Genomic DNA, 18,196 nt, shown 5'->3' on the forward strand with positions numbered 1-18,196 from the left:
ATATATATATATATATATATTAATTTGTTGGTGAATAATTTGTTTAAATTAATAAATTAAAATTTTTGACTATTTATTTATAAGTTGAAGTTTAAATGAGTAAAAGTTGAATATAGTTCAACTCATTTTTTTAATATTCACCAACAAACTTATTTGCAGATAAACAAACGAATTATTAGATGTTTTATATTTATATAATATATTATTTAAATAAAAGTTGATCAATTATAATTTATTTAATTATTAAATATAACTTATAGATTATAATTAATATGAATAAAAAATGTTAATATTTATTTATTTTATTTTATTGTAAGAATGACTAACTATAACTCATGCATTATTTTTCTTATTCATCATAAATTTAATTTGATTTCATTTTAAAATTTGTCCAATTATTTATTTATTTAAATTTATAAAATTATTTATAAATAATTTTATATAAAAAATTAAATTATTAATTAGTTTTATATGAAAAAATAGATACAAATTAAATTTTAAATTTTGTTTTATAACATGTGTTTATTTAAATTTTACTTTGTTTAATCAATATGAATTAGTTAAATGTGAGTATGATCATTAAAAATTTTAAGGTCAATATGAATATACATTAGTTCGCATTCAATTAACAATTTATGATTTTTAAAATTATTTTTACTTTAAATGCATTCAAATTCAATTAAAAAAAAATGTTTTTAAGGGAAATCTCTGAGCCCAAATTGGGTTGAATGCACATGGGCGGCCCATTTTTTTGTCTCACCATAATTAATGCTAGAAAAATAATAATTTATGTATTAATTAGGTTACTATTTAGCATGTTTTGTCGTTACTGCAAATTTTATTATTGATTATATATATATATATATATATATATATGTATATACATACCACTCAATTCCTACATATTTACATATCTAACTTCTAAAGTTTTCTTGTTTAGATTTATAACACCCTAATTTTTTATATCATATAAAAATACCATTATTTTAACTTAAAAAAAGTGAAATACATGTCCTCGTGCATAGGGGCGGAACTAACATTTCTTTTGACGAGCCTTGATGCAGTTTTGCATCAGAATTTCAATTAGGATTTGTCACGTGCACATGCAGACCCACTCATATATTAAATTAATTTTTTTTATTAAGGTGGGCATGTTTGTACACGTGACAGACTCTAATTAGAGCCCTGATGTAAAAGTGTATCAGGACTCCTGATGCAATAATTTTCCTGAGAGGAGTAAATTTATTATATTAATAAATTTAGCGTTCGTCACACTTCACCATTTAAATAGCAAAATATACATTTGGGCTGCTTATTGAAATCACGTGATGAACTTCTATCAACAGGAATTAGTATTAATGATTTTATTTATTTTTTTTTATTTTTTATCAAAAATTGATAAGGGTATGCTAATAAAACAGATAAAAAAGAACACAATTTAAATTTATTGTATAATCATGTAATATAATCATTTTATTAGATATTATAACATGAAAATTATTTATTAACATTAAAATTATTTTTTATTTTTAAACCCAATATATTTGATTTATGAATTTATTTAAATACATCTACAACCAAAAAAAAAAAAAACTAAGAGCTGGTGTTTTTTCTTATTTTTATATTATTTAGAATGATTTACGCACATACCATTCAATTTTTATGTATTTACATATTTAACGCCCCTCCGGAAGGCACGAATGTGGCGGTAACAGCACCGGCAACAAATGGTTCGTCCAAAGCGAAGAATGATGTGCCTATAGAAACTCCAGGAGCGGCGGCAAGAGAAGCGTCTGTAGTGCTAGTGGATTAAGGTATCACGTAGCGCACTTTAGTCTAACGCATGTTATCATTACTAAAAAAAATTTATTAAAAGGTCCATAATTATCATGTTATTTTCGGATTTGCTTGGCTATCTTCTGCTTATTTATTGTGAGATTTGTTTTTGAGGATAGCCATATAGTGTATTTTGGATGTCTAATATGTGTGATAGGGATTGTTTTTATATGGGTTGATTATCTTCTGATTAGTTAGTTCATGATGTGTGTGGATGTTTGATTATCTTTCAATGACTCCTATCAAATTTATTCTATCTTTATGAGGTGCATCCACCATGCCAAGTTTCTTGATGATTGATGAAATATTTAACAATCTTCTTAGATTATTAATAAAAACAAGTGCTAATCACTCCATTTTAATTATTAATTGGGTTGGATTAAACTATAAGCAATGTTATTTTAAGCATAAAATTTTATAAGTACCTCTTTTTCAGGCTAAACCATTGAGGGTAAATTCAAGAGTTTGCATGGATTAATATATATATTGCAATAATTTGTTTGTTAAATGGTAAAGAGTTAGGGGTGGAAATTTACTGTGAAGATTTTGAAATTAAATTTTGTTTTGTTTAAATTTGTTCTTTGGCACTCAATCAAAAAAACAAAAAGATCTTGGCCCTGAAACAAATAAAATGAGCACTTCGGAGCTCTGATTTTTTCAAAAAAAACTTCCATTTTCTCATTCAAATCTTATCGTTTGGCCCAAGCTTTCATTTTTCTATGTAGGGCTGTCAAGGGTTCGTTGTTTGTGAATAACTCGTGTTCAGCTTGTTAAGTTAATGAACTTAGCACAAACAAAAATTTATTTGTTCGTGTTTAGCTAGTTTTGGCTCGAAATACTAATCTTATATATATATATATATATATGTATTGCATTTTTTATTATTGCAGTAAAAGACAAAAGATGTTATTAATGCATGCCATTAAATGCTAGTAATAAACATTGAGCCAAATAGATTAGTAGACCGCCTGTTTCATCACGCCAATAGCGTGAAAGTTGAGGTTATAATTAGTGAAATTAACTAACCTATTATTATTATCAAACTACAGATATTAATTATGACATGAGTTTTTTATCAATAAAAATTATGAGATATATTTTCCCACTCCGCTTCGTAAATCTCTTTGCTCCACGTAACAAGCTAAATTAAATAATTAATTAAAAATATATTTAAAATACATTAAAAAAATATTATTATTAAATTATTAACAATTTTTTAAAGTTGATATTTTACATTTTATATCAATTAATTTCCTAATAATAATCTTCTGAAAGCTTATTATATTTTTCATTCATTATAACAATGGTATAGATTTAATTTTCTCTCCCTTTCATATTAAATGAGGCTCTATTGATTAATAAAGCTCAAGCTCGTGATAAAATTAGGGCTGTCAAAAAAACTCGTTGTTCACAAACAGCTCAAGCTCGGCTCGTTGGTTAAGTAAATGAGTCAAACACGAATAAATTTTTAAAGCTCGAATTATAAATGAGCCGAACACTAATAACTTTTTGCTCGCTCGTGCTCGGCTCGTTTTAGTTCGAAATAAAAACTTTCTATAATTTTTTTATATAATAATATATTACATATATTATTTATATAATAATATATTATATTTATTTATATCTAAGTTTAAAACATAACATCCCGTGTGGTAATGTGGTTAGCGGTTTTTTTTTCATACATTTAATCAAAAAGACAAAAGATGTTATTAATGCATGCCATTAAATGCTAGTAATAAACATTGAGCCAAATAGATTAGTAGACCGCCTGTTTCATCACGCCAATAGCGTGAAAGTTGAGGTTATAATTAGTGAAATTAACTAACCTATTATTATTATCAAACTACAGATATTAATTATGACATGAGTTTTTTATCAATAAAAATTATGAGATATATTTTCCCACTCCGCTTCGTAAATCTCTTTGCTCCACGTAACAAGCTAAATTAAATAATTAATTAAAAATATATTTAAAATACATTAAAAAAATATTATTATTAAATTATTAACAATTTTTTAAAGTTGATATTTTACATTTTATATCAATTAATTTCCTAATAATAATCTTCTGAAAGCTTATTATATTTTTCATTCATTATAACAATGGTATAGATTTAATTTTCTCTCCCTTTCATATTAAATGAGGCTCTATTGATTAATAAAGCTCAAGCTCGTGATAAAATTAGGGCTGTCAAAAAAACTCGTTGTTCACAAACAGCTCAAGCTCGGCTCGTTGGTTAAGTAAATGAGTCAAACACGAATAAATTTTTAAAGCTCGAATTATAAATGAGCCGAACACTAATAACTTTTTGCTCGCTCGTGCTCGGCTCGTTTTAGTTCGAAATAAAAACTTTCTATAATTTTTTTATATAATAATATATTACATATATTATTTATATAATAATATATTATATTTATTTATATCTAAGTTTAAAACATAACATCTCGTGTGGTAATGTGGTTAGCGGTTTTTTTTTTCATACATTTGGTCAAGATTCGAATCCAACAGCAAATGTCAAAGAATTGTATGATCTGAATGTAAATTTCAAGAGTGTGCTTGTCCTGTATAGTACTATTGATGCTCGTCTCTGAATTCTATAACTAAATAATGTTATTTATACTTATATAAATAGGTCTCATGTACATTCATCTTAACTTATGTAATTCATATTACCTTAAAAATCACCTCGAGGTTTCTCTATCTTCCTGCATGCTTCTTTAAAAATCATACAAGCTTTCTTCATCATGACCTCCCATTCAAATTCTTCTGTCGATATTGTAGTGTCAACAACTTTTTGTCAAACACAAATAGTATCATCATCGCTCCTCTCGTAGGAGAAGTCAGACATCATATGCATTACCAAAAATATTACATTAGTACTCCGGATGCGTTCTGAGTCCAATGGTCGGGCGTCAGATGTCATGCGGGCCCCACCATTCTTCACACTGACCAATAACAGTGTATTACAGTGGGGCCCGCTTGACACGTGGCACCCCGTCATTGGACACCTAACTCAAACTGCGTTAGGAGTCATGATGTAATATTATCTCATATGCATTAAGATCCTACAACTTCAGCCTCAAGAACTCCAATATTATTTGCCAAATATGCAACAATATTATACATTCTGCCTTCAAATGTTGGCACGAAAATGAAAAAAGTTATCAGCCTAAGTTTTAGCCCAAAATCTAATTTTATTTTAAAAGCCCTAAGCCCACTACATTTATTTTCAAAACCCAAGTCCAAAGCCCACATGACAATTATTTCTTTCCATCATTCATTTGATTAAAATCATTCCTAAAGTTCTAAATCTAAAATCAAATCATTCCCAATCAAGAATCATGCCAAAATCCACCAAAATGTTTTGAAATTCCAAAAATCCCTTCTCCTGAAAGTTGACCAAGCCAAGGACAAACCATGAAGCCACTCCTAAGCCATAGATAAGCCTTAAGAGTTTTTTTTAAGTAACATCACTCAAACATATGTATTTATAAAACTAGCACATGCAGTGCAATTTTTTGAGATATCAAATCCTTGTATTTGCTTTTACAAAGGATCAATTTCAATTTTAGCGCCAATTAAAAATATAGTTGGTTGCTAATTCTATGAAGGGGCATTTACATACTTACCACATAACTTTTATATACTTCTGCTGCCTAAACTTTGATATGCTTAACACCTAAGTTTTTAATATCACATCAAAAGTATCACTATCACCTAGTTTAAAAAGTTAAATATGAATTTTCAAGCATAGATTATAACACGACAGTTTTATAAATGTAAAAATGAAAGTATACGTGTTAGACATGCAAATGTCAAAGAATTGTATGATCTGAATGTAAATTTCAAGAGTGTGCTTGTCCTGTATAGTACTATTGATGCTCGTCTCTCAATTCTATAACTAAATAATGTTATTTATACTTATATAAATAGGTCTCATGTACATTCATCTTAACTTATGTAATTCATATTACCTTAAAAATCACCTCGAGGTTTCTCTATCTTCCTGCATGCTTCTTTAAAAATCATACAAGCTTTCTTCATCATGACCTCCCATTCAAATTCTTCTGTCGATATTGTAGTGTCAACAACTTTTTGTCAAACACAAATAGTATCATCATCGCTCCTCTCGTAGGAGAAGTCAGACAACATATGCATTACCAAAAATATTACATTAATACTCCGGATGCGTTCTGAGTCCAATGGCAGGGTGTCAGATGTCAGGCGGGCCCCACCATTCTTCACACTGGCCAATAACAATGTATTACAGTGGGGCCTAGTTCATAAGCTAACGACTCATAATTTTTGTGCGATTAGTTTCACGACTAATGATTTAATTAATGATATGCAGACCAACATGCTTCTCCTTTACAAGGACTCTATCCAATACAACCACTGAACAACTCTTCAAGCAAATCTGAAGAATTAACTCTAATAACTGTTCAAAAGTGCCAAATCTTTGGCACAATAGGTTAGGACATCCTTCTTCCAAGATTCTGAAGGCTCTAACAAATGGTAAATATTTACGTACGGAGAACGCACGCAGCTCTCTGTGTGTAATACCATACCAATAACCCCTCAATAACCTCTGCAAAGGTTATTGGGAGATTATTGCAGAGTTATTTCGACGTTATTTGGAGTCATACCCTAATACCAAAGAAAATGTGACAGTGTAAACGCGGAGAATACTGATGGTATTAGGGTATGACTTCAAATAACGTCGAAATAACTCTGCAATAACCCCCAATAATCTTCACCGAGGTTATTGAGCAGTTATTGGGAGGGAATTACGCACGGAGAGGTGCGTGCGTTCTCCGTAAGACTTCAAATAACGTCGAAATAACTCTGCAATAACCCTCAATAATCTTCACCGAGGTTATTGAGCAGTTATTGAGAGGGAATTACGCACGGAGAGGTGCGTGCATTCTCCATAAATAAATAGCACTCCAAACAAATTGCATTCCATGTTTACAGCATGAAAATAAAAAATAGTCAATGCACGTCATGTAATCTTTCTAAAAGTCGCAAACTACCTTTCAATACTTCTCTCACACATGTTACTCATCCAATTTAAATTATTCATTCGAAAGTTTGGGAGCTTATCCAACTCTATCCAACTAAGTTTACAAAGATTATGTTATCTGTGTGGATGATTATTCCGGGTTATCTTAGATCCATCTACTTGAACACAAAAAGTGAAACTTTTACCAAATTCATTGAATCCAAAAACCTTTTTGAAATCAATTCAACTCACATAAAAACTATTTGTAAATATGAAGGAGGTGCAACACCCAATTCATCAATTTCTTACAAGAATCTGGCATTAAGCATCATTGCACCCTTCTCTATACACCTAAACAAAATGAGATTGTTAAAAGAAAACACGGACATCTAATAGAAAAAGTTTAAACTCTCTTAAAAGAAGCCTCATTGCCTTTAAATTTGTGGGTTGTACCTTATTAACAGACTGTTGTTTGATTAATAGGCTTCCCACCAAAATACTCAAGTCCAAATCACCATATGAGATGTTATAGAAAACCACCAACCTAGAAGCATCTAAAAGTTTTTGGTTGTCAATGTTTTTCTTTGATAAAATGATATTCCAAGCATGAACTTTTTCCTCTCCAAAAGTCGTGTTTCTTGGATAAGCATCTTCATAAAAAGGCTACAAATGTAATGATATTCAAACCAACAAAATCTATAGATCTAGGCATGTATTATTCAATGAGGTTGTCTATCTATATTAGAAATCTCAAAATCAAGCAAGTCAGTTCACAAATCCCATATCAAACCTACCGCCATTATTATTAGTACCTTCCATAGCTTTGCAACCAGCAAGACCAAACTGCAGCCCCACAATCTCTCACACTGCAGGTTACAACACCTCCATAAATTTAGTACCTACTTCACAAGCCGAACATATTTATATTGAAAAACAGGAACAACTCAATGATCTGCTTAATATATTCCCTCAAAACATCATATGTTGACAAGAACAAAACTGGAACTCTTAAGGCCAGAAAAATTTTCAATCTCGCTCATCAAATTTAAGTAGTCGATCCTACAAGTTACTCCATGATTGCTAATAATGAGAGCGGGAGACAACTCGTGTCTTCAGAATTTCAAGCTTTACAAGCTCAAGGGACATGAGATCTTGTTCCACCTTCAAAACAGCAAAATGTTCCATGCTGAAAATGGAAATTTAATCAAGTACAATGTTGATGGGTTTGTGGCTCGATATAAAGCAAGATTAGTTGCTCAGGGATTTAAACATCACGAAGGCATAGATTACACTGTAGCATTCAGGCCTATAGCAAAAATCTCTACAGTTCAAGTATTTCTAACAATAACTATCACCTACAATTGGAAAATACTTCAATTTGATGTCCCAAATGCATTTCTCCATGGTTGTTCGAATAACTGTATACATGGATCAACCTAAAGATTTCATTGATCAAATACATCAAAACTATGTATGCAAACTCAAGAAAATGATCAATGGCTTAAGCAAACGCCTAAATAATGGTATAACACTCTTACAAGACTTCAAAAACTGAACTTCAGTTTCAACTTTGCAAATCCCACATTATTCTGATATCACAATGACATCACACATATATACATATTAATATATGTGGATTTTATACGTATCTCAATAAATGATCACACAGCCATAGAGCGGGTTGTTCATAGTTTACAAATTAAATTTGAGATGAAGAATTTGGGTACAATATTGAAATTTCTCGGCATCACTGCTACACTTATGGCTTACATTTGAATTAGACATCTTATGCTCAACAAATACTTCACGCTTCTGGAATTACGAATTCCAAGCTTGAAAACAATCCTACAATGAAATGAAAAACTGTTGCAGAAAGAGTTAAAACCACTCTCCAAGATTTCTCATTCTATCAAAAAATCATTGGACCACTATAATACTTATGCTATTAAGACCTGATATAACTTATGTAGTGAATCAAGCAAGTCAATCTATGCATCAGCCAACTCAATATACGTTAATGTCTTCTGAGATATTATCAAGGAACTATGGGAACTACCAATAATCAAAGAAAATTTGACACTCACAATATATGCAGGAGCAAATTGGGTTGGGAATTCTACAAATAGGAAGTCAACTTCTGGTTTCTGTGTATTTTTAGGATCTACACTCATTTCATGGTCTTTAAAAAAGTAACTAGCTATTGTCAGGTTCTCAACTGAGGCTGAGTATAGAACATTAGAGACTGCGAGTGCAGATATATTATGACTTAATAGATTACTAAAATACTTCAAAGTTTCATCAAATGAGCCAACGGCATTGTATTGTGATAATACCCAGCCATGAAACTTGCCAAAAACCTGTTTTTCATGTGAGGACTAAACATCCAAGACTGCCACTACATTCATGAGTGTATAAAAAAACAATTACATCACAGTTCATCATATCAATACCATAAATCAACTAGTTCATCTATTCACAAAACCAACTACAAATTCTTGATTCCAATATCTCATGCGACAAACTCACACTCTCAATTAAAGACTGTCAATTTGAAAGGGGATGTTAAGCCATCACGTCAAGAATAGCATAATTAACTAATCTCAAGTGTATGCCTGTCATATACTGTACAGCTGATGATTGTCTCTCAAGTCTTTAACTAAATTTTTTTACTTATACCTGTATAAATTTATCTAATTCATATTGCCTTAGAGATCAAGAGCTCTGAGGTCCAACAATTTTTAGCATAATGTGGGACGAATTTAAAATGCCTGCCTGATGATCAGTTAAGAGACTGGTTGGTAGCACCCACAGACAGCACCCAAAAAGAAATTATTCTTTTATTTAACATGAGTTTGGTTGAGAGAATTTAGATGAAAATCAAATGCATTCAATCCCATAGTTTTACAATTTTATGAGCATATGATTTAAATATAATTAACAAACAAATAAACATGAACACTACAATAATACATCGAACCACCAAAAATATAAATATAAATACTGACCAATTCCAACAACTAATATCCGCATACATTCATTCATAATTAAATAAATTACTTTAATAATTAAATTTAAAACAATAACAATCAATTTCATTATGGGAACAACCAAGACCAAAACAATAATCATCATATTTATAGTTTAAATATTTTGGGGGAAGTTAAAAAAACTATGATAAAATCAATCAAAATTATCCAAAATTGAAGGCAACAATGTTCCTCTTGAACTCCCACTGCAGAAGTATCAGTGAGCAAATGCAGTTAAGCCCTTAAACTTTCAAGGATTTACCATCTTGAACTGAAATCTAGATAACTGCTGCGGTATGGTGGATATAACTGGGCCATATCTCTGAAAATATGAATATGTTACATTAAAAAATGGACAAATTCAATCAAAATAACTACTATCCATCTAAATATCTTTCTTACAACCTAGAAGCTAAAATAAAAGGAAAATAAATGCACAAATTATAAAAATTTATCAGTAAGTAAAATAATAAGTTTAAATGAGGGTTGACTTTTTTTTTTTCTTTTTTTAGGAGATTTACATTCATACCACATAATTCTTACACATTTATATATACCTAGCACCCAAACTTTAATATTTATTTATATACCACTCAAATCTTTAACACCACATCCAAAATATCATTACAACTAACTATGCAAATAAATTTTCCCATTCTTTTTTTTTTCATGAGATGCTATGCAATTGATAATAAGAGATTGGTTTGATCATTTCTGTTAAATTTCAGTAGGTGAAGTTAAGTGATCAATAAAATGGCCATACTGAATGTTAACCTCAATCATTAGCAATCCATTTTAAGATGAAATAATATAAAATTTGGCAAAACATAATATATTTAAGATTTACATGTGTATACCACTCAAATCTTATGTATTTACATATCTAACACCTAAACTTCAATTTTTACATATGTGCACCATTACCTATGCATGAAAAGCAAATTTTAAAATAGTGGTATTTTTTTATGTGATATGAAAGATTTGGGTGGTATGAATGTAAAAATCAAATTTTAGTTATTAGACATGTAAATACAAAAGAATTGGGTGGAAAAGCAAGCAGCTTCAAGTTTTTCAGTACAACAAAGTATTCCCTAAACATTTTGGAGCAATACTTTTTTTTAAACTTAATGAGCATATGATATGGAACAGCTTGCATTTCTATGCAAAAATTTGAAAATTGTATCGTGCAGCACTGAACGATAAATAAATAATGCATTTACATTCACACTGCATAATTTAAAAAGAAAAATATACCTTTCAATACAAAGGAAAGGTGATATGCATGTAGAAGTTGAAGTTTATAAGTTAGATATGTAAATACATATGTATCGAGTGGTATGTATGAAAGTAAATCTTCAAAATAAAAATGGCGCAGAATGCTAAAAAGGACAACCACTTAAAAAAAACAATAATAATGATAAATAATTACCTGGACATTGTCATAAAGTTCAAACAGTGGAACAGCAAGCAGCTTCAAGTTTTTCGGTACAGCAAAGTATTCCCTCTCCGACAAGTGAACAACGAAAAGTTTCTTGCACTCCTGGAAAGAGACTCACTCCAGGTGAAAGAACGCTTTGCTAACATTACAATGTTTATTTGAATACTTATATGGGACATTTACATAAATACACACAATTCTTATGTATTTACATATCTAACACCTAAGCATTCATATTTACATGCATACCATTCAAATCCTTAACATCACATTAAAATACCATCACTACCTTTTCAAAAAGTGAAATGCATCTTTTCATGTATAGATTTATGACAACAAGGTGATATAATTGAAAATATCAAACTTTGAGTGTTAGATATGTAAATAAATTAGAATTGTGAGATGTGTGTAAATTTCACTATTTAAATCTATATAGATTACAGAATGTACCTTCGGTTTGGTGATATGTGGAGGACAGTATGGGTACATCACAGTTTCAAAATTTGGCCTCCACCAGACTGCAGCACATTCTCCAATCTGAAGCCAACAAGAAAACAAAATCTGAAAAAGGATTCATGTAGCCGACCTCACGAAGTAGGATTAAGGCTTTGTTGTTGTTATTATTGTTGTAATATGAATATAATAATTATATAATCCTTTTAAATATCAACTGTCAAGTGAACATCAGGTATTTCTGTAACAACAGTAGTCTCGAACATCTTAGAGATAAAGATGTGACCTTAGCAAAATATTGGATGGGTACTAAACAAAGATTAATACATAGATATTTAATTCTAGTAATTTTCTCAATTATTGGGTAAAAAACAAACAAGCAAAGTAAATGCACGTGATCAAAGCCATAAACATTTAGAATAATGTATAACATGAGTTTGTAACCATAAAAAAAGTCAAGCATTGTGTATGGGTAAATTCATATTCATCAAGGTCAAATTGATCAAATCATCCAAAAAAAAAAGTGGGTGGAGGGCGGCAGCGGTTGGCATTTGCAGATGGTGACGACGGGGCCGGGAGGCAAGTGGAGGCAGGGTCACGCGGCGGGCTGGCAGTTCTGGGGGCAAATAGCACTTTACATAATGCGGCGTATTTAGAATTCACTCAAATCCAATAAGTTTCAAATACATTGAAATTGAATTAGATGATGAATTCTAAATGCATTGTAATTTTACGCTACATTTGTTCTTCTTTCAAGTGAACATATGGATTTGCAAAACTCCTGCAAAAAAAATGCAATGCACTCATTTCGTCCAACCGAATAACCCCTTAACCTTAATACTAAGCAATTGAAATCACCATCACGCCAAGCTCACAATTTTTCAAATTTATTGTCATAATACTTGACTATTCATCCTGTGTACTTGCTTACCAACAAGGGGCCCTTGCTAGCATAATTTCTTAAGGATAATTGTCCTCTTGCTCAAAACTCGTCTTACATTCACATCTAGTGAGCAACTAAGAGTCAAACTTGCCCGCAACATAAGAGTCCACTCATGTTTTACACTTGTTATCCTTTAGCACATCTCATACTATCGGCTTTGACCCCCACCTATAAAAAATAGACACTAATTAAGTGCAAGCATGACGTAATCAGGTTCTTGAGCCGTTACTTAGCCTATCTAAACATTGAAATCTCCCTATGATTCACTATAACTTTCTCTCGTTCTCCTCCTCTCCATGCTCAATAGTTGTTATCCATGAGGTCTCGATACTTTTCACAAGAAGCAATGGATTCAACATTATGTATTTATAAATTTAAATTAATATAAATTAAATTTGTGCTTGAAGATAAAAATATTACTTTAAAAATAAAATTTAATTTGGATTTTCCAAATTTCAAACTCTAAATAGCAAGGTTTGTTAAGTTGGCCCTTAAAAAATGTATCCTATGATAAAATTAAAACAAACTATTTTTCAAAATGTAAATATTAAAATTTTAAAATATATTTAATCAATAAAAAAAATAATTCAATAAATGTAGAAATATTTTTACAAAATACAGGGCTTGTTTGAGTAAATTAAAATATATCTTATGAAGTCTAAAATAAATAGAATTGTCATGAGAAATAAAATAATGGAAGAATATTTCATCATTTTTTGTTCTCTCTCTCTCTCTCTCTCAAAACTCACTCTAGCTCATCCACTCAATAAACCCCATGCTTGAGTTTGTGAAGAAATGGGGTGATATGCACCGCACATGCAGCACATAGGGTCTATTTGGGACATCTGCAGATTATTAATAAGATGTTGATAAGTAGCTGATCCAGATAAACTGTTGATCAACAACTGATCCAGATAAGTTGTGTAGCTATTTGGTTTGCGTTGTTGGAAAACAGTTGTTTTGTAGCTATTTCTGGATAAATGACAATTTTGCTCCTATACAGCAATGTTGTTTGCAACATAATTGTCATAACAATATATTTGATACTTGATAAGTAAAATATCACTTCAGAATAGTAAAAAAAATAAGGTGCACGCCTCATATAAAAATGAGTATCAACGTACTAAAAAAAGAAAAAATTATTAAAAATACAATTAAAAATATACAACAAACAACAACAACAAAACCTTTATCCCACTAAATCGGGTCGGCTACAAAAATCATTTTTCTCCATTGCGCCCTATTTAGTATCATATTTTCATTTAATTCTAATAAATTAAGATCATTTTTTATACAATATGCCCAAGTCTTCCTAGGTCTAGCTCTGCCTTTCTTAACATAAGTCGAATCTAAAACATCTACTCTTGTAATCATATCATCAAATGGTTGACGTTTAATGTGACTAAACCAACTAAGACGACTCTCTCTAATTTTGTCTGTCACTGGAGCTACACCAATACTATAACAATTAAAAATATAATAATATTAATTTTAAAATTCACTACCAACACAAACCCACAGCCACTACCTCCACCACCCTCCACCCCCAGCACGCAAACTTTCATGTCAAAACATGAATATCATCACTACAGTGATCTATGTTTATACGATAAAAATAACAAAGCAGCAATATCAAACATTACAAAGTGCAATTCAGTTTTAACTTATATAATTTTAACTGAACAAATTAAGCTTCCATCTATTCATGTGTTCATAGCAATTACCAAAAACCGCATCCCATATTGAAATGTATTCCTGTAAATTTACCTATGTAATTTTTTTTTACGTAGGTGAGCAGCTAGAAAACAATGTTGGGTATAAATCAATCACCCAAGTTCATTTTTTTTCAAACAGGGCACCCAAGAAAGCCACAAATCGCAGATCAGAGAAAACCATAAACCAAACAGTCATAGGAGTGCATAACAGAGACCACTGACGAATGGTTTGATGGTCAAACATAAAATCCCATAAAACCATTAGATTGATAATGCCCATATTCTTCAGTTGAAATAAGGAAGCAAATAGAGGGACAAAAGTGAGCGTTAAATTCATACTTTCATTGTGAGAAGCCAAAGTCATCCTCAAAGGATGAAGAAATATACAAAATTGCATACAAAAATCTATAACCAAGAAAGAATTTGCATACAAAAATCTCTAACCAACAAATTGCAAATCAGAGAGCCGAATATCGCATAATACAAACTAATCCATCAGTAGTTACCGCAAGTACTTACAGAGCACAATAACGAGGGATAGGAGAGAAGCGGAAGAGTAGTACAACAACGCCGAGAGAGACGGGTGAGAATGAGAGAAGGGCACGCGAGAGAGATGGCCGAGAGAAGAGGGAGAGCTGGAGTTAGGGAATGTGAGACGCAAAGAAGCGCAAGGGCAGCTGTGTCAAACCAGACAAATGGAATGCGGGCCGTGAGATTCAACCCACGACCACGTTTAACATAAAAAATTCACAGCTTATTCCAATAATCCAATCCAACACTTTTTCCAAACGCTTCGGGCGGCGTTTTCAAAACGCGTCGCACCTATTACACTGCCCCAAATGGGCCCTTAATCATCTGACAATTGCCATTACTTCATTAGCATTGAATGAGTGTGAACAAAAAGACCTCATTGATAATGCATGTATGCTCAACAGTTTAGTCGTAGTCACAATCATGATAGCATGACTACAATACGCGCACCACCAAATACAATGAATTTATCAACTCCACAAACTTTCATGCACGATGACCTTTCCAGATGTATGTTTTCGCATGTGAAGACATGGCCACCACACATGACATCATCACAACACACACCTACCAATAACTACTCAGGGTATCCACAACTTAAACATAGGATATGCAAATATAATTTTATATATACCACATATGTATTTATAGGCACACACTGAGTTCTTCGCACACCCTCCATAGTTTGTCAAGAAGTCACCAAGACATTTGTTATAAACACAATACGGAGGTGCACACAAGGGAACAACAGGAGAATAAAATTCACCTGTAGACTATTCCAATATCCTATGCAACTTTATTGGAGTGATGAACTTTGACTCCACCTTAATTCGATAGACCATCTACAACTGCCCTTATTAGCAAAATTAGGTCAAGCACGCCTGTTGTCCCCCTCACAAGTGTGACATAGAGGAGCCATATAAAATTTTTAGTTAGATTCACACTCCTATGAAATTGTGTTGGCTTTTGCAAGAACTTCACACTAATATACAAGCATATTGGCATGATAGGAAACGACATAGCCTCAGTGCTACGCGTTAATTGTGTATGATTTTCTTAGCATGGTAAGATGGGCAAATAAAATGTGCGCAATACTTGACACAAAAAATCATACTCTTTTCATGATGTGGTGAGATGACCATAAACACTTCCTAGTACTAATTTTGTCAGGGTAACACTGAAGCACTGAGACATTTAATCATGATCGAATATTCACAAAAAATAAAATAAATGAGCATCAAAGACATTAAAAGAATGTGTAATGAGACAATTGAACGGGTAAAAAACCTGAAAGTCAGCCATGCAAACTTTAAAAATTATTCATGGACAAGGAACAGAACTTGAAGCTGGGTTAAGATACGGGTGAGATCAATCAGAGTTCTCCCTACCTCCTCCCAAACTAAAACATACCTTAACATTAGCCATAATTTCACTAAATAAATAAATAATTATCAGACTAAAGGGAGTCTTCCTACGTCTCAAGGAAGAGTATGGAACTGCTACCCTGTCTTAATGGACCACAGCTCAGGTTGAATCACCTTGAAACCATCAAACATTATACGCCTCCATAAAGTACATGAATCTCAAATGCTTAGTAGCACACTTTCTGGGTATCCTTGGACATGCATCAAAAAACATGGTAAAATTAAAGCAACTTAATGAACTCTGTTCTAAAATTATCTCAGCCACTTGACCAATATGCTTAGCCATTCATTTTATCGACAAAAAAAATCAAATATGCCTACTTCTGATATTTTTGTGCAGATGTTAATTAAAATATGTTTTACCTCAAGATTACTTAATTATTATCATGTATTTTGTTATCTCAAGCTACAATTTATCAAGAACCCTAAGTGACACAGTTACAAGATTTTTGAATATTGAAGCTTATTGAAAATGTTTATTGATAATATCATACAAGTAATTCAAATCTCTCAAAATATTTTTTATAACTTTTGATTGGTTGTCATCAGAAGATCAAGGTTAGCCTTTCTTTAGTGGGGCAAGCCATCAAAAATAGTCCCCTATAAATGGTTGTCATCACATCAACCAAAGACAACGAAGGGGATAAAGCTCAACTTCTTAAGGCTAGGGAAGGTAGAAATATAGGGCTTGTTTGGCTTCTCCTAGGGATGGTGTCTAAACTGATAATTTCCCCTTCAATAGAAGTCAAACTTTTGGTAACTTCTACGAATAGGTTGGGACCGATCCACCACGCTCTCTTCAAAGAACCTCTTCTTGTTATAAAAGCATGAGATAGATTTGGCTAGCACATCAAATTTTCCCATAAATTCTTTAGCACTATCAAACTAGGATGCCTTCCTAAAATGCTCTTCTATGGTGATGGGAGGATTCTTGGCGAGACTCGTCTCATCAATCTCTAATCACTTCATGAGAGGCTCTCATGAATTGAGCAACATTATCATGAAGACTCTTTACCTTCAACTTGTTTGATACAGAAAAGATACTAGTGTAATAACCTTTTTTTTTTCCAACTTTAGTTCGATCAGCCTGACTTGGACTCCCCACCACCACATCAACATGTTTTAATCCCAGTTAAGATTTTAGAGCATTGTATGAGGGAGAGCAACAAGACGGTGTTTTCACTCTCGCACGCGAGAGAGAGAGAGATGCTCGAGCAGGAAGCACGTGAGAGAGCAAGATGCTGGGACATCATCGACTACCAAATGATTTCAACACAACCATGCAACTGATTAGGAAGAATTTTGTGGAGCATTGTGCTTTAAAGCAAGTAGATATACATCACAATCAAGGCTGCTTGTGATCTTTGTTGGTAAATGATTCTTTATTTAGCATAAACGTACATTTTTTTGCTAAAGATGTATTCCTTAATACTTGCTGATGTGCTTTTACTGCTAATTTTATTATGAAATTGCTTATTTAATCATTATATTTTGCATGTAATCATGTTACTACGATATGTACATTCAATTGTTCCCACTAGTTATAAATATTTACTTCCATGCCTGCAAATTTGTCTTTGATATATACATAACGATGATTATCATGGTAATAGCATTCATACTAATTAATTATCTGTGAAGTGTGAAATGTGCACAGAGATTATAATAATGTGTCAGTATTATGCCCTTCCTTATATTGGCTAGCCGGACCAACGAGTCTAAAAGAGTGATGGGTGATGATTCAATAGAGAATTATTGATCTTTTTGGGATTTGTGCTTACCTTTATTGATTTTAAGGCATCGTGGTAAGCTGATTACAAATTTAGG

General features: G+C 31.8%; 1 protein-coding gene across 1 annotated transcript in view; it reads right to left on the reverse strand.

The window, feature by feature from the left end:
* Nucleotides 1-9,886: 9,886 nt before the first annotated feature.
* LOC110019628 (pre-mRNA cleavage factor Im 25 kDa subunit 2-like) overlaps nt 9,887-18,196 on the reverse strand; it is a 31,333-nt gene continuing 23,023 nt past the window's right edge. The window contains exons 5-7 of the mRNA XM_020717368.1: nt 11,754-11,840; nt 11,295-11,405; nt 9,887-10,187 (exon numbers count right to left, since the gene is read on the reverse strand). Coding sequence (XP_020573027.1) covers nt 10,116-10,187; nt 11,295-11,405; nt 11,754-11,840 — 270 coding nt within the window. The 3' untranslated portion in view covers nt 9,887-10,115. The remainder of the gene's footprint in view (nt 10,188-11,294; nt 11,406-11,753; nt 11,841-18,196) is intronic.

This window comes from Phalaenopsis equestris, unplaced genomic scaffold, assembly GCF_001263595.1.
Source record: "Phalaenopsis equestris unplaced genomic scaffold, ASM126359v1 Scaffold000065, whole genome shotgun sequence".
NCBI lineage: Eukaryota > Viridiplantae > Streptophyta > Magnoliopsida > Asparagales > Orchidaceae > Phalaenopsis > Phalaenopsis equestris.